Source organism: Scomber japonicus, chromosome 6 (genome assembly GCF_027409825.1).
Source record: "Scomber japonicus isolate fScoJap1 chromosome 6, fScoJap1.pri, whole genome shotgun sequence".
Classification (NCBI taxonomy): domain Eukaryota; kingdom Metazoa; phylum Chordata; class Actinopteri; order Scombriformes; family Scombridae; genus Scomber; species Scomber japonicus.
The window spans coordinates 27,535,349-27,560,345 of record NC_070583.1 but is presented as its reverse complement, the minus strand read 5'-3'; the positions used below and the strand labels follow the sequence as shown (position 1 = coordinate 27,560,345).

Sequence of the window (24,997 nt, the reverse complement as noted above, 5' to 3'; positions counted from 1 at the left end):
TGATTCTCTAATTAATTAAAAAAAAGAGTAACTGACAGATTAATCAACACTTCCAGCCCTATTTTTAATCATAAAACATTTTCTCTCAGAAATCTCACTCTAGTTACATTATTGTCAATGTCAATGTCAAAATTAGGTAAGATCAAGATAAAGTTTATTACATTCAGTGAGCTTTATTTTCCTTTTATGAGGCAGCCACTTTTACCACCAACTGACATTTTTCCAAATATTGACTAACTAGCTCTTTTCTCTCTACACACCAGTGTTCAGGGAGCCCTACACAGTTCGTGTGGCCGACCAGCGCTCCATGCGGGGTAATGTCGCCGTTTTCAAGTGCCTCATCCCCTCAGCCGTCCAGGAGTACGTCAGTGTTGTGTCCTGGGAGAAAGACACCGTCTCCATCGTCCCAGGTAAGAAATGAATCCATGGCCTTCTTGAGAGCCATTATAAATGAACCAAAACATAAACGTAGTCAATCTGCAGACTAAACCAGCTCCACATCCACCTTTTGCAATGCTGCCTCTCCTGCTGAAATACACTGTCACTGTGTAGTCCATTCTTATGACCAGGACTGAACTTTGGCTGTGCGTGCTGGCTGTGTTGATCAGTTGGTCAATAACAATGGAAAATAAATGATCTAATGTCATCTGTAGAGAAATGAGTTATCTCTCCATCGAATCCAAAAACGCAAAATCCTGAGTTTTGTCATTGCGTTTAAAAAATGAGATTTTCCATCAAATCACCTCATTGTAATGAAGATTTCCTCCTCCTTTGCCTTGTTTGTGATCGCTGACGCCCCTCAATTGATACTAATCAATTTATTTGTGTCACTGGAATCTCCTATTTTGTCAGTGAGAGAAGATGGAGGAAGGTTTAAAAAAATGGTGTAATCATTCAAAAAGAAGTCTGATGAAATGGCCTTTTACTGGCACATCGCTGGCTCCTCACTCACTAACTGCCACCACTGTGGTTAATAGCTGTGTTACAGGGATAAATCAGGCATTAGTAGACATGTGCTCTGTGTGTGTGTGTGTGTATGTGAAGGACAGAGGGGTGTGTGGGCTGGGGGGGGGGGGGGGGGGGATCTAATTTGATGAGTGATAGATCTGTTTAGCTGCTCATCACAGTCACCCAAAAGAGAGCAGTCACACCTCTAGGGCTCTGCTGTGTCTGAAGCTGTTCTCTCTGGTGTATCACAACATTTCATCTGATCCACTATTTAAATCATTCGATGTTAACTGAAGAATAAAAATATGAGTTTGAAAGTGACCCTCCTACACACTGCTGTATGTATTTGCGTTGGTGCTTATGTGTGCTATGTGTATGTGTGTGTGTCTGTTTGCAGGTTTGTGTGGTGCAGTGTTAACATTTGCTCCATGAAGCAATGGCAAATTGCAGGGTGTCAGATGAGACTGTTTAGGTCAGAGGATACATATTGCTCGCTCTGCCCCTTATCTCGCTCTCTGATACCGAGCACCCCTTTCATCTCTCTCAATAGTGTGTGTGAGCATGTGTGTATAGAGGTGTGTTTGTGTGTCTCTTTGTATGGCTCTGTCCTTCACACGGGAGCACTCATTGATCCAGCACAGCTGTAGTGTGTGTGTGTGTGTGTGTGTGTATGTGTGTGTGTTTGTGTGTGGCCTGAGGGGGGTTTCCAGTCTGGATCGATAAAGCTTGCTGTTGGATTCCCCTCTCTCTTGTCACGGATCCCTCAGTGTGAGAGTGGTGAGACCGGGCCAGTCTGTTTGACTGATCGCTGTGTGTGTGTGTGTGTGCGTGTGCGTGCATGTGTGTTTGTAAAAGCCACTGTATCATGACTGTGTGGTAAGAGCTCAGTGGGAGTATGTTATTGATCAACTGATGGACGTATTCGCTAAAACATGCACATATGAACAAGCGTGCGAGCATGTGTGTGAAGATGCACACACACACATGAATAAAGAGAGGCTGAACAGCGCTCTGTAGGTAAGCTGATCAGGGCAAGTCATCCCTATGCTTTCTTAAAAAAAATAAGTAATATATTTTGCCTATGAACATAATACATTACAGTACAATCACTGAATATTATCATTAATAATTTCATGGAAGACCAAGTTAGTTTATAAACGTGAGTCTTCTTGAGTTTTGATAATTTCCAGATCTTCAAGAATTAAAAAACTATGATGGATTTATTTCTTATCAGTTTACAAAAACATAGTGTAATATGCTGTATATTTTAAGTGGTAAAGAATATGAGACATCATCTGAATTTGCATTTGAAAAGGCTTGAGAGCTTTTTTGTTTTCCATCTTTTCTCCCTCTCTCTTTCTCTCTCTACGCCTGATGAATAGGTCTTATTAGTAACACAGTGCTCCTCTTCTTCCTCCCGTCCATCTTTGGCTCTAAGCCTCCTCTCATCTCTCTCCCTCCCTGGTACAGGCTGGTGGCCTGTGTCAGCATTGTGGCCCTTGCACACAGAGTGCACGTGTGCCCCCCCCCCTCCACCCCCCTCCACTCTGCTACACTCCACCACACACCTCATCCATCCATCCATCCATCCACTCCATCTATCAGCTCCTGGTGGCATGTACAGCTTTCTCTCTTTCGATAGCACTCGAGATGCTCTAGTGGTTTGCCATTTACTAGAGACAGCGTATGCCAAGGTATTGGCTTGACAGGATGACACATGTCACACAGACGGCTGTGTTGGTCAATAAAGCTGAGTTTGAATGGGCTTTGATGAAGAGGCAGGAGGGTGTTTGCTGACAGCTGGCCTCACTGCGAGACGACCCTGCCTGGGTGTTGTGTCACTATTTGACAGCCAAATCTGTTTGCGTTGAGGCCCGTTCATGAAGCAGTGTTGGGGGCGCAGATAGGCAGACAGACAGTCAAACAGAGGAGGGCTTTGTGTGTTGACTGGCTATCCTGGGTTTTACTCCCTTGTCATACCTCTCTTTCTCCTGCTATCTCTCTATCTAGCCATGTCTCTCCCTCTAATTGATGGTTTGCTGGTGTTGCCGTCGGTTAGAAAATTAGCATTTGTTTGCCTGTCAGTTAGGGAACTGAAAGAGGATGCTCTGTTGACGGATGTGGATGAAGGAACTTGCCTGTGTGTGTGCGCGCGTGTGTGTCACTTTGTTAGTATCCATCTCCTCCTCCAGTTGGAGCTTAAAACAGTGTGAGTTTTATCTGGTCACCATGGAAACGGGTGCGAACTGGCGGGCGGAATAAGGAAGGTGTGAGGATGCATCGCTGCCTAATTTTTATTAGTGCATCAACACGGCTCAGCTCCGCCACCCTCGTGCACACACACGCAGGCAGACAGGCACAAGGGCTCACACACACAGATGCCATGGCTGCATATTCATGTACACTTCACTGACAGGTAGCATAGATATACATACTGTCACTCTCATGCCATTTACCTGTTTGTAGGTGAGTTGTAAAGTGTGTGAGTATGTAAATACATGTAATCTTTCTTTCTTTCTTTCTTTCTTTCTTTCTTTCTTTCTTTCTTTCTTTCTTTCTTTCTTTCTTTCTTTCTTTCTTTCTTTCTTTCTTTCTTTCTTTCTTTCTTTCTTTCTTTCTTTCTTTCTTTCTTTCTTTCTTTCTTTCTTCGACTGCAGTTTTACAAGTTGAGACTTTTATGGTGCATGGTCTTGAATAGTTTGATGCTATGTGACTGTGTTGTTTATAGGTGACTCTGTGTTTGCAGTACATACAGACTGATAATAAGGGATCCTTCTGTGTTATCTGTCTAATATGTGTACAAACTACTAAACTGTCACTACTAAATTACTATTACTATCACTGTTGCCTGGTATATCTTTATCAGTATACAAGGATAATCTTCAACACTTTGCTGACCTTTATCTTTAATGTTATTTTAATTTTAAATGAATTCCTCAAAATATGTTATCAATATGGCAAAGCATGTAGAAATGTGTCAGGCCTGTTCATGAATATGTGCTTAATAATACACTTTTACTTATTGTAGTTTTGTAGGAGTTAAGGAGAACATGGCAAGCACTACGCTATGTGTTTTTTCCTAATGTTAAATGAATGAAGAAATTATGAAACTTTTTTGCTTCATTAGATCAGTTTTCTCGCTTACAGTATAGTAACAAACATTTACCATTGTTTGATTATACAAAATGGTGACACATGAATATATACCTGATTTAAATTGAAATTTTAGACACTTACATTTAAACCGTGTTGTTTTCATTTTAGGCAAAAAGTTTATAGAATTAGATTAGATTAGCTAATTGTAGCTTGTTCAAAGTGTCCTTGTGTATTCATACAGTATGGCTGAGATTGTACAGTTCCCAGAGTCCTCTGCTATAAAATATGAAAAGATTGTGAGAATACCAACAGTGAGGGACACAGAGTGATATGTAGATATTTTATCTATATATATTTACTTATTTATTTATACACTATTGAGGTATTGATTTGTTGATATAATGAAGAGAGAGAGAGAGAGTGGAGGGTGACGAGTATGTGGAAAAGTGTGATGTCTGTGTTTTTGCATTCATTGATTGAGGTTGTTTAATCCTCTCTCTCTCTCTCTCTCTCTCACACACACACACACACACACACACACACACACACACACACACACACACACACACACACACACACACACACACACACACTCTGCCTCTCTCCCGCTCTCTTTGTGAAGTGTAGCGTCACCACAGCTGCTGCTGCTTCTGTCCCAGTCTCCATTTTGTGGCCACTCTGCAGAGGCCCTACACTCTCTCCATCCACTCTTCTTAACTTTATCCCCCTGTCACCCCTCCTTGCTAGAGGCACTTATTAGGAGATGGTGAAGTGACAAAGCATCGTCTCTTTTCTTCCACTCCGCGAAACCTGAATGTTAACAACAGATAGGTGGAGAAAAAATGGCAGAATAGGCAGAAAAAGAAAGACAAAGTGGCACAAAAGCATGACATGCTAAATTATGCAGATGGCAAAGTGGGCATAAGATGGATGGATGATGGGATGAGCTGGGTAGGTATATGAGGATGAGAGGATGGGCAGATGGACTAAGAGAGAGGTGTGTGTGTCCCCAGCACCCAAGGGAGGAGGAGGAGGCCAGGGGCTTTAAAGCCGTTGTGTCCTGCCATTAAAGATGCATCTGACAAGTGCTTAATGCCCCCACCCCAACCCAACATCCACCCCACCTCCACTTTTTTTTATTTATCTCTGTTAGTATCTTGACCATTAACCATTACATACACGATGCACATCTGTATGTGTTTGTCTTTAGGATATTTGAAGTCTGTATCTGGGGTGGGGGTAGGGGAAAGAGGGCAATGAGGGTTTGTGTGGAGGGGAAATGGGTGGTGTTTACTTATTGATGTGTGTTTATGGGCTGTGGTGTGTGTGTGTGTGTGCGCGTGTGTGTATATGAACCTGGCAGTGATGCGTTTTAGGTTGGGTTATTTATTCAGCACTCGTGTTTGGATGTTTTACAGAGAGAACAGGTGCAGAGCGACTGAGCGTGCTCTGTTTGAGCGGACTCTGTGTGTGTATGTGTGTGTGTGTGTGTGTCAATGAGACGGACAGAGAGAGAGAGAGAGAGAGTGAGACACACACACACAAACACACACACACACACACACACACACACACACACACACACACACACAGGGCATTCACTGCTGCCCAGGCGCTGTTAGGCCCGCAGTGTGTATCTGTGTGGATGACATGATTTGAGTGTTGAAAGGAAATGATGATTTGTAGCTTTCAAGATCCACTGAGACATAAATGTCCAGTTATTTTTTTGTAGAGTGACAAACACAGATAGAAAGATAGATATAGATAGATAAACACTGCAGAGGAACATGGATGTTCTGTGTAGAGATTGAAATGGCGGGAGAGATGGAGGGAGATTGAAGGAGGGAGGGAGAAAGTGAGAGAGGGCTGTGCACGAGGAGAATTTCAATGGCACTCCAATCATGCAGGCAGTCTCGTTAGCCCAGGGAACATTTGCATAGCGCTTCGGCGAATTCATTTGGCCTTACTCAGAGAAGATGGCTCCCTTTCCTCTCTCCTAGTTAGTTATTCATTAACTGCACACAGCCAAGGTGTGCACCAGTGTACGCATGTGAATTTTTCCATGCGTTTCTGTTTGTTTCTGACTAGCCAGCTGACATGCTTTTAATTTTATACTGTATAGACCTTGTCGTTTGTGCATTAGATCATTACTTGCTGTGTTTGCAGCACAGTGGCACATCTGCAGCTTTCTGACTGAATGGAAGCGTGCCTCGTCGCATCCTCCTGCATCTATACCTACAATAGTAGAACATGCTAGCAGACAGAAATCGCTGTCACATATTTTGCCAAATGCAGAACCGACGTCAGAGCATTACTCATCACCCACCACGATCTGCTCGCCAACACCCTCTTCCTCAAACAGTGATGCTGTGCCTCAACTTTGTGTATCACTGCTGCATTACTCCCCCTCCTCATCTTCCAGCCTTAGGAACTAATTAGAGAAAAAAAATATACATGATGAGGGCTCAGAAAATCAGAAGATCTATACTTGAGGCCATCACTAATGGGGATCATGACTTGCCTAAAAAAGCACGTCACTTGTAGGGTGGGGTGAGTGTGTGTCAGGGGTTGGAGGAGGGGAGGGGTTGTGGTGTCAGTGAGGAAGCACAGTCAGTAAGTGAAGATGACACACATAATGAAGAATACAGTGGATGTGTTATTCTAATTATCCCACTGACACCGACTCACAATCTAATGTTGTTTGACAGTGCACAACAACTGTGGTGGAGAAGGGTGTGTGTTGATGATCATTTGTATGTGCGTCCATGGGTTTGTGTGTGTGTGTTTTTGTGTGTGTGTGTGTGTTTGTGTGAACTTGCTGGGGTCTGACAGTTTGTGCCACATCTGCTTGGATTTGAGATGTGTATTTGGGTTGTGTGACCTTTTCTAAAGACGAGTTGGTCCATTGGTTGATGTAAGCAGATGCATACAAGTCAACACTACTCAATGCTGATCATTCTGTTTGATATTAAGTACAAGGATAAATTGTGTATATTAGTTTAGCTTTAAATGGTAAGTGACCTAATATGACATTTTGTTAGAGATTTGATGGAAAATGTGATATAGGACTTTTTACAGATAAACATCTCAGTGCTGTGGATGAAATGTCTTCCTTACCTGAAATAGGTCAGCTATCAGCTTTATTGACTTATAGGGGTTTTCATCATTTGTTTAATCTACAAGCAATAACATACAAATATACTCAGGCTTTTAATGCTAGTATACTATTGTCACTAAATGTAGTATTGGGTTTCTAGCCATTTGTGGTCCATGACCTACCAAAAAACTCAAGGCCTCAATAATTACAGAGTTGTCAAGCTGTCACATCGATGTGACAGTGTGAGTATAACATAGTTTTGTGTTCTATTTTTGGCACTATGAGAGGAAGCTCCTGGGCCAGCATAAAAAATTGTTAAGAATATCAAAAACAGGTTTATTGCCAAGTAGATTTGTACATACATAAGGAATATTCCTTGGTGCTGTTGTGCATTACAATGAAACAATTGGAGGTAAGAGAAAGTATGAGTACCTATACAAATGAAATATAACTGTCTCAAAACAAACCTGATCGTAAATAATGTGAATTCAAAATAAAAAGTGAGGTGAAAGTGAAAAGAACTGTAGAGTTTTAAGTTTCAAAAATATTATACACGATATTTACTGGGAATGTGCAGTAAACAGTACATGCAATATGCAAATGTAACAATATAATAATTGTGTAATGTAACATACCTTATTGGATGTGAATTGTGATTTACTCCAGAAAAATATTCATCTTATTGTTTAGTAAAGTACACATTGCTTGTTTTTGTTTGTTTGATTTCTATTACAACCCCACATGGAATCTTAAGATGAAGCAAAAATGAACAGTTTACCACAGCTAGGGGTCAAGCAAATTATGAATTTGAGGATTTTTTTTGAGGTTGAGTGGTGAGTTGACCAACAGGCCAGAAACTTGTCTACTATTTCACTGCCTGTGTTTTTAAAGAGACAGAGACCAATAGACTGAGAGAAATAAAAAGAATAGAGCATTTATTTGTGTGTGTGTGTGTGTGTGTGTGTGTGTGTGTGTGTGTGTGTGTGTGTGTGTGTGTGTGTGTGTGTGTGTGTGTGTGTGTGTGTGGTTGGTTATCATTGTGCATGTGTTTGTGTGTATTTGTGTTTTAGTAGTGAGATGGGGGCAGGGCAATATGAGAGATATCCTGTTCCAACACATCCCCTCTGGAGCCGACTTAATGACCCGTGACCTGAAGATGTACATGCTAGGGAGGGAGAGGGGGGGGGGGGGGCGGGTAGCTGAGGAGGGACAGAAAAGGAGGTGGAAGGCAGCCGGGTGAGGAACCGGGAACAAAATGGATGAAAACTGCAGCAAATAAAGCAGAATGAGAGTTGCAAATGTGTCCTACCTGACACACCTATCTGTCTCTCTCCCTCACTAGGATGTGTCCTGACCTGACCACAGTCATATCCATCAGCTGGAACTGGCTCCTCATCTTACCTACATCTCCCCTTCCATCATTCCTGCTTTAACTCACTTTTCCTTATTCATTTCTTTCATCGGGGCTTCATAGATCACAGCTAATCAAAGACAGGATGGAGACAGCCAACAGAGCTCTGACATGCAGCCCACAATGGACACAAGCAGGGGCAAAGAGAGTAAGATAGAGACTGTCAAAGTGAAAGAAGGACAGGGAGATAGAGAGGAAGAATAACTCTATAGGGGAGTAGGCATAAAGGCAGCTTTCCCCCCCTTTTGGACACTCTCCATTTTTTTTAATTTTCTACTTTTGCTAAGTCCTGCTCATTCACCTCCACCTAACCTAACCTCTGCAATAATTGTTAATTTAAACTCTGTAGCTGCCCATGCGAGTTTCTCTCTCTCTCTCTCTCTCTCTGTGTGTGTGTGAGCCCTCAGTGACCTCCCCTGTGAGCAATGGCATCTCTATGCTTTATTAATAGCTAATCAATGGGCTCTCTGGGATGTATAGGATGCCCCCGAGGACTCCCGTAAGACATATCAGCACACGCACAGACACAGCACATCAATAGTTCAGAGAAGTCAGCAGCATATATAACACATGGTAAAGTTTTTTCTTTTTTACAATAGTGTTTTTTTAAATTATTATTATTAATGTTTTTTTTTTTTATTTGATCAACTTCATGTAAGCTTTAGCCAGTGTGACAAAATAATGCACTGATCCATAGAAGATGGTTTCAGATTTGTCATTCATGTTTATTTGATCTGTTTGCACCATAAATCCACTCTGTTTCTCACCTTCTCTTTTACCTCTGCATCCCAGGGCTCCCTTACTGCTTGACTTGACATTTATTCCTCTCAAGCGCTTATCAGGTCCACCTGACCGCCTCTTGTTTTGCATCATTATTTTCCTTCCCTTTCTGCTATTTTCAGCGTGCCTGCCCTCTTCCTATTCTTCCCTCACCTACTTATTTTCTCTGCTCCACTCTCACTTTCTGTACCTTAGCTCTTGGTATTTTGAAAGTGCAGTGTATTTTTTTTCTTTTTCTTTTCTTTTCCTTCTTTCTCTTTTCTTTTTCTTTTTTTTTTTTGGTCTGTTTTGTTCATGTGCATAGCCATTGTTTTACAGTGCCCAGGGCAAAGCAAGTTTTCTGTTCCTCTCGCTCTGTCTCACTGGAGACATTGTTTGAAAACAGGGATGTGAGTTTCAAACATATCTAGGGAGGAATCGTCCATTTTTTTCCTTTTCTACCTTTCTCCTCTCCTTCTTGTTCAGCCCTAATCTTTCACTCCTTACCCATGTCCTGGACTTTACTTCTGTGACATGTTTTAAGGTTTTAAGTATCGCCACACTTGTGCTAAAATATATGTATTACAAATTGTTTCATTTCAGCATCTCAGTTCAAATGATATAATAAGGCCGGCAATATTCTACATTTTTGTTATGGCTAACAAATTCCACGAAAAGACCAAAAGCATAATAGCAAATACCTTCCAAATGAAATAGCTTAATAACTTTTGGATGCATTGTCGTGGAATTCGGTACAGACATTCATGGTGCTCAGAGGATGAACCCTATTGACTTTGATGATCCAATGACTTGTTATTCTAGCACTGTCATTAAGTTGACATTTTTGGTTTTACAGCATTATCTTGACAACTATTGGACAGATTGCCATGAAATATTGTACATATATTCATGGTGCCTGATGACTTTGGTGATCATAACTGCGAAACAAATGAAACATTCTCATCAGCCTCAGCTATACTTTGTATTTAATGCTATAATTGACAAATGTTAGCATGCTAATGTACAAAACTAAGTGGGTGAACCTTGTAAACTTTATAACCTGCTAAACATCAGCACGTTGGCTTTGTTATTGTGAGCATTTAGCTTAGTCTTGTTGAAGTTGGATTGGATTGAACAATGGAGGTAGCTCAATGGCCTTCAGTGGAGTAAGCGTTATCATTTTATATACCTTATTATTGGTTTTGGACTCTCTAAAGGGATTAGTTGACAATAAAAAAAATATAGATTATCATCAGACTTGTTGTTTAAATCAGATTATCATGAGGAAAGATGGATGCTTCGACCCCAAAAAGAAGCTCATGCATTACATAATGACCACGGAATAGTATCAGACAGAAATGAAGAGACAGTATCAGGTATTAAGGAACAAGGTGCCATACTCGGGGTCAAGGTTGACAGAAAGCTTCATCGACACTAGAGGCAAAACAGACACCTGACGTAACTTTTTATTTCACCAGTGTTCAAACGTACGTCCAACTGCCTTTCGACAAAAAATGTGTGTGTTTATGTTTTGTGTGTGTGTTAGAGAGAGGGAGAGAGAGCGGGAGAGAGGGAGAAGGAGCGAGGAAAAAATCTTTTTACATCTGAGCTTAGCTGACTAAGGCTCCCAGAAGACAAAGGAAGGGGGAGTATAGAGGAAAAAGAGAATGTAATTTGAATCTCATATACATTTCAGTTGAAAGTCATTCTAGCCTTGATATATTCTCTCTGGAGTCGGGCTCACACACAAAAAACACACACACGCAGACACAGACTCACACACACACATACTCCCCCCACCCACTCACATGGACAAAGCTCTTGTGTACGGGCACAGATTGACAGTTGAGTGCTCGCACTACAGCTCATTCATCCTTGTTGACTACATCTCTGCTGCCAAGTTTAAAATACAATGTATGTCAGATGCAGCCTCTCCACAAAATAAAATGTATTGTAATAGCTACAGTTTCTTGCACACTTAAATAGCCCAAATCCAACTGAGAATGGGAAGGAAACATAAACTGTAGGCACTAAACTGATTTGGCTTGATGCTCTTTCTCTCTCCAAACTTTTTTTTTTTTGTCCTGGGAAAAACAATGCTCCACTACTGTGTCCTTACTATGTTAGGCTTCCAAATCAGGTCGATTGGTCTCAAAAAGTCATACACATGTTACTAATTATATTTGATATGTTTCTTATAAGGCAAACTTCACAGCAGTGGCCTCGACCCCTCAACTTTTTTACGATATATTCGCTTGTAACATTGGAAGGTACATTCATAATATTTGCAGGTTGCTGTAATTTTGACCCACAGACACACAAAGGAAGGTCTTCATATCAGATGCTTCTGACAGTGTGAAGAATCCACACACACACACACACACACACACACACACACACACAGACATACACAATTTTCTTTTTACTCATTTTTGACTTGTCTCCCTCTTTAAGCACCCCCTCCCGCCAATAGCACCCATCTCCAGATTTGCCATTTGTGTGTGTGTGTTTGTGTGTGTGTGTGTGTGTGCGCGCATCTCTGTGTGTGTCTCTCTCTTCCTCTGCATAAACAGTGTGCCCTTCTCTTGCAGGCTGACAAGTGAACGCCTTGTTTATTTCTGCTGAAGGGAAAACAGACGGGTATTTATTCCATTGCTCCCCTACCTCAAAATTCTTTCTCTTACTCACATCCCCCCTTCTTTGTGACATCTTCAGACAATCAGAGCTGTAACAGAGCGTCGTACTGAGCTAATATTTCATCCAGGTGAGGTTGTTTAATTAAAGGCAGATGAGGATAAATGACCTTCAGAGGGTTTACTTTAGGTTTCTATTGCCATGTGCCTAACTTTATGCAAGGACACCTTTTTATATAGATGTTATACCAGCATGTGATATTATAAGGAAAAGAGGAACATATGTATATGTGTCCAATATGGTGGATTCAGTGATCTCTGTGAATCTACTGGCTCCAAACCTTTCTTTCTGCTCTGTATTTTACTCATTCTTTGTCTTACTGAGTCTTTGTCACCTGATTTCTGATTTGCTATCATCCAACGTGTTCTAAAGTGGGATTTTGAGGGGCACATAATATAGTGAGTCAGGTTCATTACTGCAGGATGACGCTGGTGAAATTTCATACAGTGTGTAAAAACATGACAGACTGTTATTATTGAGCTTAACCATGCATGAAAATAGGTTGCTGTCCAGTAAACAGCCAACCTCCAATGGTACCAGACAGTTAAAAATGAAATTAATGTTATTATTACGTTACCTTACGAAATGTAATGTTTAGTTTTATTGTAATTTGTCTCTCTTGCTCTATATCCACTCACAATTTTTTTTCGCTTGAGCATAATCCAATGTGATTTATAAACAAAAACAGTATTACTGCTGCTCTGGAGACTGACGTTCCAGCATCTGGTCAGCATCCATTGCTATGGAAACAGTATGACTTGAACTTTTAGTTCCCATTGCCTCAAGCTGAAGCTGTTTCTTTATACCTTTTAAAGGCATTTAATTAAGCTTATTTTCAGTTCATACCATCTAAAGGTGGTTCATTAAGCAGCTCTAACTGTGATAGCATTAACTTAACTTCACTGCTCAGCTTCAAACTAGCCAATGAGTGAGCTTTGACAGAGCGCTGCTCCGAACCAATGAACCAACAAACTAACTGACCAGGAAGCGGTCACTCTGGAGTGCACAGAGTAGTGGCACAAAACCAATGCAGAAGCTCCAGAGGATCATCATTAAAGATTGAAACAGAATAAGTGTATTTTGCCACCTTTATAGTCTACAGTGGGTTAGTGTTGAATACTCAAAACATTTGGCAGTAAGCTCCAACAGACTGAGCGTATATGCTGTGTATGTTACCCCAGGATGTGTTGATTGTCAAAACTCCATTACAAGTACCACTCTTGCATTCAGAAGCTTACTTTAGTAACATTACAGAAGAATTATGAACTAAATGTACTTGAGACATTTAAAGTAAAAGCAACCAAGCAGCAGAATGGCACTTGTCAGTGTCATTATGTATTATATTGGATTATTATTATTACAGATGCATTAGTGCATGTCCCCATCATGTACTACTACATATACTGCTGGGTAGTTTAATCAGTGACAATGCATCATATGTTCTAAGGTCATCACATTTATTGTCTGTAAAATCTTCATTTGCACACAAGTAATATTTCCCTCTTAAATGTTGTGTGTTAAATGATGTGGAGTAGAAGTGTAAAGTAGCATCAAAATTAGTACCTCAAAATTGTACTTGGTGACTTTTCATCACAGGGTGTAAGATAAGTAAACGTTACAGATTGTGCCTGCACACTGACTTCTTCAGCTCTTTCCACCAATATGAAATTATAATTATTATTTTACTTTAAAATCATCTTTTAGCTTTAATTTTGATTACTAAATGAACAACCCATTTGGAATTTCTGTCATGTTTATGAAAAGGTTTGTACAGGCAGACTTTGTTTCTAAACTATTTACTTAGTCTAACCTTTTCAAGGCATTTAGTTGTGATATTTTCATGCATGTTTCCTCACTTCCATGCACTCTTCTAGTCCATCCATCACTAAACATCTTGCTGATGTCAGTTTTCTGACATATGAATGCTCAGAGTTGTTACTTTGCGGTTTTTAATCTTGTACTGTAGGTTAGGAAAGGTTGATGCATTACTCTTTCTTTCACCCAATGCCTTGCCTTGTGTGCATATACTGCATTTTCTCAGTACATGGTGCAATACCCCACAGACTGTCTTGATCCTGAACTGGTGTAGGTTTAGAGAATTGATGCTGAATGAGTGAATGAATGATTGGATTGGATGATGTGGAGGAATTTTTGAAAATTATGGTAGGTGGATATATTATTGTAGTAAATGAGTGTATGTGGTATAACTAGCAGATAGATAAGAGCATCTTGTATATCCATAAGATAAATAAAATATATCAGAAACCCGGACGGATCTTTTCAAGGGACAAGTTTTCAGTTCTGTCTATTTAAGACCTCACAAGAGTCACTGGGACCTCATTTGCATCTGGAAGCTTCGGTTTCCTTTTTTGATCCTCCTCCACCAATAGGAAGTGACCTAATTTTTCAATTACATGAATTCCTTGGGTGCCATTATGATCATTATAGTTTAATATAAGGAAGTCACCTACCTATTATTCCGCATAGTGCACACACTCTATGGAGGGCAAAGTGGCAGGTGGAGGGGTGGGTAATTGTGGCATCACTCGATAAGCAGTGGACAGGACTGTATGTTTTTCTCTCCAGAAGTCAACAGCGCGTAGCAGCGTTCCACTAATAGGAAGAGTGGCTCTGCATATACGCAATGTGTTGCTGTGCAGGAGAGAACCATTCTGCCACTCTCAGGGTCTGTGTGTGTGTCCTTATAGCTACTGTATGTGTGTGCATATGAGTTCGAACATATATGTGTGCATATGCATGATTGTGTGTCTAGAAATATATATGCATGTACGTGTTCTTTCATGTGTGCTTGAATATCCAGTGTGTACACATTATGTTTTACCATAATATTGGGCTTAGCTGACAGGTAGAAGATGAGAGTGAGAGATAAATAGTGAGAGAAATAGAGAGATAGGAAGAAGAAGGGTAAGATGAAGCGATGAGGGGAGGGTACAACATAAAGAAAAAAGAGCAGTTGCTGAGGAAGGAGTGATAGAGAGAGGGAAAGACAGAGGAGTACTCTCCAGAGAGATGCACATGGGGACCAAAGACACATTCTGCCACCATAAGCATGTTTAAATTTTGAACAGGCACTTAAGAGGGACAGCACAGAAATGCATATTTCTCAAAGAGGCTCAGAGCAGGCACTTGTGGGTAAAGCAGTGATTTTTGTGCGCATAAAAGAGAGAAAGAGGTGTTTAAAAGAGGGGAGAGAGCAGAAAAGAGGAGAGAGGACTGAGAGTGGAGGAAGGGAGGGAAAAGAGAGATGCAGGCTTTCTTAATGGAGGTGTTTTTGCTTCACTAATTTTAGGGCCCATTTAACAGAGTGTGCTCCTCTCTCCTCTCTCCCACTGTCTCTGCCTCCCTCGCTCCCCATCCTTCCATCTCACCCTCTCCTCTCTTTTCCTACATCTCCAGTTAATTTAATGAAGGGTTGCCCGATTGCTTTTAGCATTAATATTCCAATACCAAGTGATGTAAATAATGAATGCAACCTCCCTTTATTCTCTCTCTCTCTCTCCCTCTCTCTCTCTCTCACTCTCTGGATGATGTTGAGCCCCATCTGTCGTCTCTGCGGTGGCACAGAGCACTCCCCAAGGATGAGAGGGAAAAGTGGGATAAGAGGGCAGAGAGAGAAAAGGAGACAGAGTGAAAGGGGTGAAGGAAGGTGTGTCTAGATGAATAACATAAGCATGTCTCCCTCTTAGTGTCAACACTGGGATTTTTGTTGGTTGTTTCTGACTGAATGTGAAATTTCATTTTGGACCTTTTTAAATTTCATATCGCAATAGATTACAGCAGCAAACACTGTTTTCAGGGTGTCAAAATCCTATATCCATGAGATAGTTTCATAATTTCATGTGTACAATTTATTGTTGCCTCTGGCCTACAAATTATTTCTTTAAATGTTCCTATTTTGTTTTTTCAACTGTCTTTTATCGTGTAATTTTCTGGCAAGGCAACAACATCGGTGCATTTAGCAAGCTGTGCCTAACTGGGCAACTTGTCAACATTAAACATTTAGGAATGATGAACAGCACTCTAATTTACCACAATGTTTAATTCTTAGCCTGAAAGAAAGATTGACCTACTGTAGAGCACAGATGAAGAGAAATGATCAAGTGAGTGGGACAATGGGAATTTTTAGTGAAGTTTATTGCCATTATTACCTGTCCCATCTGCAAGGAAAAGGTTCCTGTTCTCATGGTGTATATAGTTGAAATATATATAGTTGACAAAAGAATAGTTTTTTTAAGGTGTCTCCCCGTGAGAGAGCAACCTGGTCAGTGGCCTGCAGTTCATCTGAGTTTGAGACTCCTAGATGGATAGAAAGACAGATGAAACGTACACCTTTCCCTCGCATTGGTAACACAGATGTTTTTTGCTTGTTAGTTTGTTTCTGTCTGAATAGGAGTTAAGTATCAGAATAGATTAAAATACTAAACATTTTGGGGTTTTAACTTTGCTAAGAAGATTTTTGCTACCAAGAAAGGTAGGAAATAAGGAGAGATTGTCAGAAAGGGAACTTAGAGAGCTGGTGTCTGGTTTAGACTGCAGGCCTCTTGCAAACTAGTAATGAGTGGAGCTAATTAATTTAGACTCTGCCAACAGATGGCTAAAGCCACATGGCAGCAGCTAAGGGAGGTACTCCTCTTTCCTCTCACTCTCTCTTTCCCTTTTCCTTTAACTGTCTCTGTCCATCTCTCCAGCAGCACTCGCTGTTAGTGTAGCTCCTTTGTGTGTGTGTGTGTGTGTGTGTGTGTGTGTGCGTGTGTGTGTGTGTGTGTCTTCGAAGTTGTCACCGGCAGCCGGAGTATTTGATCGATCTTCAGTGAGCAAAGGCCTCGGGGGTAGACATGGGAGCTCTCAGGCTATTAAACAATTACACACTCTCAAGGTGGTCACCTCAACCTTCAACACAGAGAGGCAGGGGGGGAGTGTGTGTGTTTCCAGGTATGTTTGCTTCTGCAGGTAGAGGAGACTGGATGGAGGGATGAGAAAAGGCAGATGGGAAAAGGGTTTTGTATTAATGGCTACATTTGTCTGTGGCTTCGCCTACTCGTGTAAACACCACTCCAACATCATATTATGACCCCACATCCCCCTCACAAACACACGTACATTGCCACTAACCACTTAAATCTCCTTATCTTACAATACCACCACACACACAGAAGCCACACTACAACCACTCTGGTGTTTCTGCAACCACAGCCATTTCTGAGGAGTTTCCCTGAGTACTTGAGTGGGAAAACACATTAAAGTTTAACTGGGAGAGGAGAGAAACTAAGAAAGAATGAAAGAAAGGGACGTCAGAGTACTGTCGCACACGCAAGCCCCCCTCCCAGACACTTTCTCAATTCTGCGTTGTTTTCTTCCTGGCTAAATGGAAAGGTTAAAGGATGCATGGGACATGCAAGGCTGATGGAGTGGAGAGGAGAGGAGAAATTGGATTAGTGGAGTAGGAAATAATCATGTATTGGAAAAATATTGATATTCAATAAGAAGTCTTTCACACTACTAATGCATTACTCCATGTATTACCCAACTGACAACAACTGTATCAATGTGTTTTGTCACTGTAAAAAACAATCAGCCTACTAAATACAAGTAGTAAAAAATGGAAGTCTTTATTCCCACTCTGTAGTGGATTTACCCCTTTGCTGCCAAATAGTGAATGTCAAAGGGTGCAGAAACAAAAACAGTCAGAAATGGAGTGAGGGAATAGAGAAAGAAAAGGGGGAGAGAGACAGATGGGGGAGCTGGCAAGCACGTGGCACACTTTGCATGGGAGTGTGTGTATGTGTGTGACACACAATAGTGGTAATTATCTTAGCCGTTGAGTGCACAGAGGGCTTGGCAGTATAGGGTATGATGGGGGGATGGAGGGAGGGAGGGACAGGCAGTCAAACAGTAATATAATCATAGTCCTTTGTGTGAGCGAGAGCAGAGGGCAGCTCAGTGTCAGCTGTTATTGAGTGCTTATCCCCTAACGGCCTCCCCTACACACACACACACACACACACACACACACACACACACACACACACACACACACACACACACACACACACACACACACACACACACACACACACACACACACATACAGACAGACAGACAGACACACACACAATGTATAGCCATGTCCATAAAATTGCGCTATTCCTACATTCATGCTCAGCCACTTTCACACGTCAGTTCCTCACAAATCCATCAGTCACAGCTGAACAATGTGCATTATTTAAACCAAACATTATGCCCAATCTGACATGCAGTGAAGGTTTCCCAGTGGTTGCGACAGGTTACAATTTGATCTACTAATACAAAGCCCAATCACTATGGTAACTAGTGTTAATGTTAGAGTTGTCTTAACTACAAGCAATACACGCTTTATTCATTCATCAGCTGTTCTTCTGTTACATGCTGCACAGGCAATCTGGCATCCCCACTGTTTGAGGAGAGCGTCTCTGAAAATGCATGTGTGTTTGTGTTCTTGTATTAATCTCATTTGGGGACATAAATACATAGTAGTAGTAGTAGTATTATGGGAACTCATTACCCATTTGGGGACACAAAACTGGTCACCACAGAGGAAACTATTGGATATTTGGTATTTGGTTGATGATTATGTTAGGGTTGTGGTCAAAGTAGAAACAGTGGCTAAGGCTATGATTGGGGTAAATCCCTTGGAATTAATATGTCAATGCATCCCCTCATAAGTGACAAAAACAGTGTTTATCTGTGTGGGTGTCCCTGTTGTGATGGCCCCAAGGCCTCTGACCTATATTTTATTGGTTGCTTGAGATCTGGGAAGTTGCTCATTAGGAGAGATGGTCAACACCTGAATTGGTTCCTTTATAAAGTTTTGGGCATTCTCTTTCTCTCTCTCGCTTAATTTAGTTTATTTAAGTTCAACAATTTTATTAATCAATTAAATGTTAAGTCATACATTAAGCAAACATTTGCTGTTTCTGAATTTTGAAAACATTTTTCTACCTCACATTGTTTGACTTTTGCCAAGCACTCCTGTAATTGTACAGAGTTTAGCTGTGTACATGTTCTGTACTATTTTCTACTTTTTCTACACTTTTTGTTGTGTCCCTGTCCCTTTTAAAAGTGGAGTCCATTAGCTTTGGGTTGAGTATATATTTTTCAGTCAAGTTGAAATTATTTTGTATGCAGATTTGAAATGAACTTTATTATCAGTCTGAATACATGTTTAGGGCTTGCTGCTTAAATCTTCATATTACTGTTTGAATATGTTGGAATTTTGCATGGTTTGACATTAAAAATACATCTAATTTAAATAATTAAGTGATATATGCATTGCTAATGGATGAATGCCCAGTCTGTGCTTAGGAGTATGCAAACATTCTGTATACATTCAAGTAATATTTTGCCTTTTTTTCAAAATCAATAAAGGCATGATTCACAGAGAGAGCAGCATGACATACAACAAGAGTCCAGGGGATGGACTTGAGCTCGGGACATCAAAGTTAGTGTAGTGAGGGGTTAAGCACACAGCACAGTATGCAGTCCTGTTTAGGACTCATAAATAATTCTCTGGCCTGGTCTTGATCCCTCAGCCCTGAGGAAATCCCACAGCTGACCAGAGAAAATACACAGGACACATCTTAGATTTGACCTTCTACTGTAAACCCACACACAAAAAACACACTCAAACCTCCTTAGACATTCCTCTTTCAACACGGCCTCTCTCTCTTGACCCCCCCCCCCCCCCCCCCACCTCTCTCTCTCTCTCTCTCTCTTTCAGCTCTGCAGGGATTCTTAGCTTCTACACATCCTAGATGATATATAAATGTTTCGCTTTGTCTCCTCATCAATAATGCAGACTTACTTTAAGTGCTGCTGTGGGGGCTTACATTCTTTGTCTTTTTCCTCTGTTGTTCCTTCTCTCAATTCTTTCCTCACCTCTATCCCTCTGCCTGATAAAGAGGAGTAGAGGCAGAGTTGGGGAAACATAGAAAAGCACTCAGAATCTCCTCCAGTCTCTCAGAACCTACCTGTGGCTTTATGAGAGAGTGGCATGGGTTTACCTGAGCAACAGGAGAGAAAGATGAAGAAGATGGAGAATATAATGGATAATGACAGGTGTTCAGTTTTGGGGATTTCTTTTACAGTTAAACAAAATTGTTATTCATGCATAGAGCATGTTGACTAGTAAGATTAGTGTCACGTTTGCTCAAATGCAGGAAAATAATCCATTTGGAAGCTGTTCTGTTGTGCTGCTGCTGCCATGACTGTAACTAACCATTTCCACTGTCACCAGTAGCAACCACAATGTCATGACTTTGTTTTTATGTTGCTTAAAAGCTTGAATGCATTACACATATGGCCTTCATGAATTCTCAGTGCTGTACATTTAATACTCCTGCCATCTTTGTTTTGGCACTTTCATTATAACATCCAAAATACACAATTTCTGTATTTACAGAAAGTCATTTGGTATTATTTTCTCAATATTTTGCACTGTGTTCATAAATCTTTATTTAAAACTACTTTGTCTCTGATTTCGTATCACTTCATACATTAAAACAATTTAACAAGACTTAGATTTATAGATTGACTGTAACATTATTGCTCAGTTATGTTGATGTATTTACAACAGCACTTTAACAAACTATAGGGATTCCTAGTCCCTGCTGTAGATCAGCTCGCAAATGTACATGTACAAGTCCAACAAATCAGGATAGGCTCATCAATCCTCCACAGTAACGATTGTATGGATGTTGCGCCATATTTAACATCCACATTCTTTCAGCCAAAGAGAGAAACACATGATTACCTTCAGCTAAGGATAACCTCATCTTATCTTCAGAATATGAAGCATGTAATGCTGACCCTCCTGCTCCAGTCTTACCATTGAGGCAGATAACAGATTTTGACAATTGACATTACATAAAAGTAGGGGGGGATTCTGCCATTGGCCTGTCTGGACCTCAGATCTTACAATACATTGATTCTCTGGTGGCTGGTGGATTGTTATTCAAGTCCATCAATGTCTCCAAGATACCATGAATGTTTACAATGTTGTAGCACTACAGGGATGAAATAAGCACCCATTACTGTCAAGCAGCTGAGTTGCCAAACATAACTTACTGAGAAAAAGAACTGCGTCACTCTGTCATCCTTGAATGCTTAAAAAATTCCTTCAGTTTCAGCTTAACTGTTTTTCTCTTCATTTATACTCTACATTCCCACATCATTTTTCTTGGTTGCTCTATGATCAGCTAGCTATTTTTTTATTGTGTGCCCAGCACTAAAACGTATCCAAATGTTGTTGCACATTGCAAAGTTATTCTGGGTAATAATATCAGCTGCATGTCTTAACATCGGCTGCACTTTTAAAACATTTTTTTAAAGGAAGAAAGTTAGACTGTTGGATTAAACGCAGAATTCAAAAGAATAGGAGACAGAAAACGAAGACTTTTGCAGCATAAAGAAATCACCTTGATACTGCAGTGATATGACAATGACACATCTGTATAATGTGCCTCATTGAATGCGTGTGTGTTTATACGCTTGTGTGCATGTGCAAATGTATTATGTACTTGTGTGTTCATGTGTGTGAGCCTACCACTCAGGAGAAGAGAGAGCAAAAAAAAAAAAAAAAAAAAGCTTGTAGTTTGAGCGCTACCTTGAACAATACAAGTTTAGTAATATATCCTTTTTTTTTCGGTTGAATTTCATATACCTGCCTTTTGTACCTTCTAAATTTAGTCTTTGCCTGTTGAGGGTTTTTACAGATTTAAACGGTACAGACCAAACATAAAGTAAAAATATGATCCCTCAACAGTTTACCACCTATAAGCACTGTCTCATCCATTCAGCGCTGAAAAACCAAAAGAAGCTAGGGACTGAACCTGATGAGGGTTCTTCTACGGCTTCAGGCTACCTTTACTGACTTTAGTAGCTGTTAGTTCAAGGTGAGCTGGTAAGAACGTATACCCTAATCTACTTTGTGACTTTGTAGGGATCAAAAGGGGATCAACAGTCCTGATGAAAGCACAGTAGGGGTGGGGTAAAATAGCTTTTTATCAAATCTGAATCCAATAGAATTGTGTATTGTGGTGTTTCCAAAATGGGATCCAAAATCGAAACAGTAAAATTACTCAATCTTTCTTAGAAGAGGCCAATGTGTCGTGATGTATATACAGTAATTGTTTATGGTGATATATTGACACTGAACATTTTCTATGGTAATCGTTTAAAAGTAAATTGAACAGTTGATAAATCAGTATATGGTGTCACATTGATGCAAAAATAACTAAAACTAATATTGTTATAGAATAATACAACAGTGGATATAACCTTAAACGTTATAGCAACATTTCTATCATCTCATCATTGTACACACATTCTCATTTTGTCTAACCCTTCTTCTACTGTACCTCCATTTTTGAATATGTACTGTAGAGGATACCTCCATTTTACTTCATATACTCTCAGAATACTGCAGGACAATACTGTACATAGCTATGTGTGTGAGTGTGTATCTAGTAAATGTAACCTGACAGTATAAAATGCCTAGAAGAGTGTGTCAGCATTTGGAGAAGCAGGCGACAGTATCTGTGTGTCATTGTGGCCCACAAGTTTCTGGGTAAGGAGCTGCTGTATATCTGATGTGATGTGGAGTGTATGCTGTGTGTCACAGCAAAACAGCTGTTCCTGCACAGAGCCGTTGGGCACCTCTGTATGTGTGTGTATGTGTTTGTGTTGCTGTATGTATGTGTATACGTGTAAGGGAGACTGCCTTGTATCATTGTCACTCACAGAGACAGAGAAAGACACTGATGTTGTTTCACACTGACACTTATCTGACTCCACTGTCCTAAACTCTTACCCTGCTCCAGGCAGATGTATGCAGTCTTGTGTGTTGTACAGTCACATCACATCAAAACATGCCACCCAAACCTTGGCCTAAAGCCCGTTGGTCTCGTCTACAAACATTTTCCAGCTCCCTCAATTCATTTCTTCTCTTCCTTTTCGTTGTTTCTCTCGATAACCCTCCAGCAGTCTAGATACCTCTTTAAATTTGAAAGGTGGGTGAGTGGACAGAAGTGGCTTTACTCCTACTTGTTGTGCAGCTGTTCGCATTTTGCTTGTGTGTTACTTTGATAGCATTTGATCAAATATCAACAAATCCACTTGTCAATTACTTTTCTTTTTTTTCAACGTTTTTTCAGCACAGACGCCTTTATTTAAGAGTAGACAGGAGAGAGAGGGAGGTGTAACATACAGCAAAGGACCTCCGGCCGGGGTTCGAACCAGGGTCGGCTGCGTATGTGGCATGTGCTCTAACCACTCGACCACCTGCGTAGCGTCACTTGTGAATTACTTGGTTGTGTTTATTTTCAGTTTTTAACAATTTTAAGTGACTAACATTATATATAATTTGTTATTTAAGAGCTCAATTTAATAGATTAATGATTACAGAACCACACCTGAAGTTTTCCAGATAGATTATGTATTTGCTACTTAGGATAATTACTATGTTAAAGTTTTATACACTGAGATACAAAGCTCATTTTTGATTTTGGAAAACAGCAGCTGACAAAACAATCTGACCTGATTTCAACGATATCAAACTGGTCAGCAAATTGAGTGAATTATCAATGAACTGTGGATGTTCAAACTTTGTGAGCAACTTTAGGGCCTCTAATCTATGTTGCACCTACAAGTCTGATCAGTTTTACTCATTATTCTTTGCTAATAAAAAATAAGTTAAAAATAGATGAAAGATTCAGGAAGAGCTTAATGAATCTGGGTATTTTATCAACTTGGATCTAGAACTATACTAGAACCGGGTAACCGCATTATGCAGTATTTCAATTCAAGCACAAACTTGAAATTACTGTTGATTTTGACAGCTATCATATTGCTGCCGTGTTTCTGGCGTTGTGGCAGCACAAGCTTGTCACCCTGAGAGGAGGTTTGTGGGTCACAGTCTTGTGCCTACCTTGCTTTAGTTGTCATGTGTATAATTTTGTCTTTGTAGTAATGTCATCATAGTGAAACCAAAGCCTATATTATGAATGAGCTGATTATAAGTAACAATGACTTTGGACTAAACAGTCATCTGCCCTTGGAGTCAACCTCTTGGCCGTTATTATGGACTGAGTCACACGTAGGATTTGATGTTTACCTGGAGTGAGCAGGGCTGTAGAGAAATATTCTTTATTTTCTGCTCCAGTTCTGTTACAAAAATACTGTCTCTGATGTTGTTACGCTTTGAATTCATGGGGTTAAGCCATGCCACGCATACACACACAAATGCGCGCACACACGCAGTCGGCAGTCATGTTCTGCCAGCACTCCTTGTAATCCCTCAGACAAATTACAACGTCTTCTCCTCCTCCTCCTTTCTCCTCCTCCACCTCCCTCGCTCTACTCTCTCCTTCCAGCGGCAATTGGATTTGGATAAAGATGGCTTTTCCTTTTCTTCTCTATTCTTCCCTGCTTTGGCTAAAGAGGGATTTGCCCGGGGAGATTACACACAAACACACACACTCACACACTCACAGACTGCAGCGCGGAGACGTTGCATTTGAGGAAAAACATCTTCACTAACAAACATACCCCCCCTCTTCCCCCTCACCACCCCCCATAGCTCCATAGCTCCATAGCTAGAGGTCAAGAACCTCTCCTGCCGTTGCCGTCTTTCACTCTGTTGCTTCTTCTTTTCTCCCACACACTCGCTCTCTACGACTGTTTAACTCATTTGTGCTACTTTTTTTTTTACCCTTGTGTCCCCCTTCATTCACTCTTTCTCTCCTCCTCCTTCATCTTATTACTGTCCTTAGTGCTCTTGCTCAGGTCAGAGGAGTTGGCCTTAACGCAGTGTGATGTCAACTCTGAACCCCCCCGCTGAGCACTCAGAAAGCAGGGGTTGACCTCCTACTGTACCACTCCAGCTGAACTCATGTAATGAACAGTGTGTATGTATGCTTTGTGTGTGTGTGTGTGTG

At 40.7% G+C, this 24,997-nt stretch overlaps 1 protein-coding gene across 2 annotated transcripts in view; it reads left to right on the top strand.

Annotated features, from left to right (window-relative positions):
* LOC128360191 (cell adhesion molecule DSCAML1) overlaps positions 1–24,997 on the top strand; it is a 90,909-nt gene that overhangs the window by 16,702 nt on the left and 49,210 nt on the right. For both annotated transcript variants that reach the window (XM_053320562.1, XM_053320561.1), the window contains exon 3: positions 264–410. In XM_053320562.1, coding sequence (XP_053176537.1) covers positions 264–410 — 147 coding nt within the window. The remainder of the gene's footprint in view (positions 1–263; positions 411–24,997) is intronic.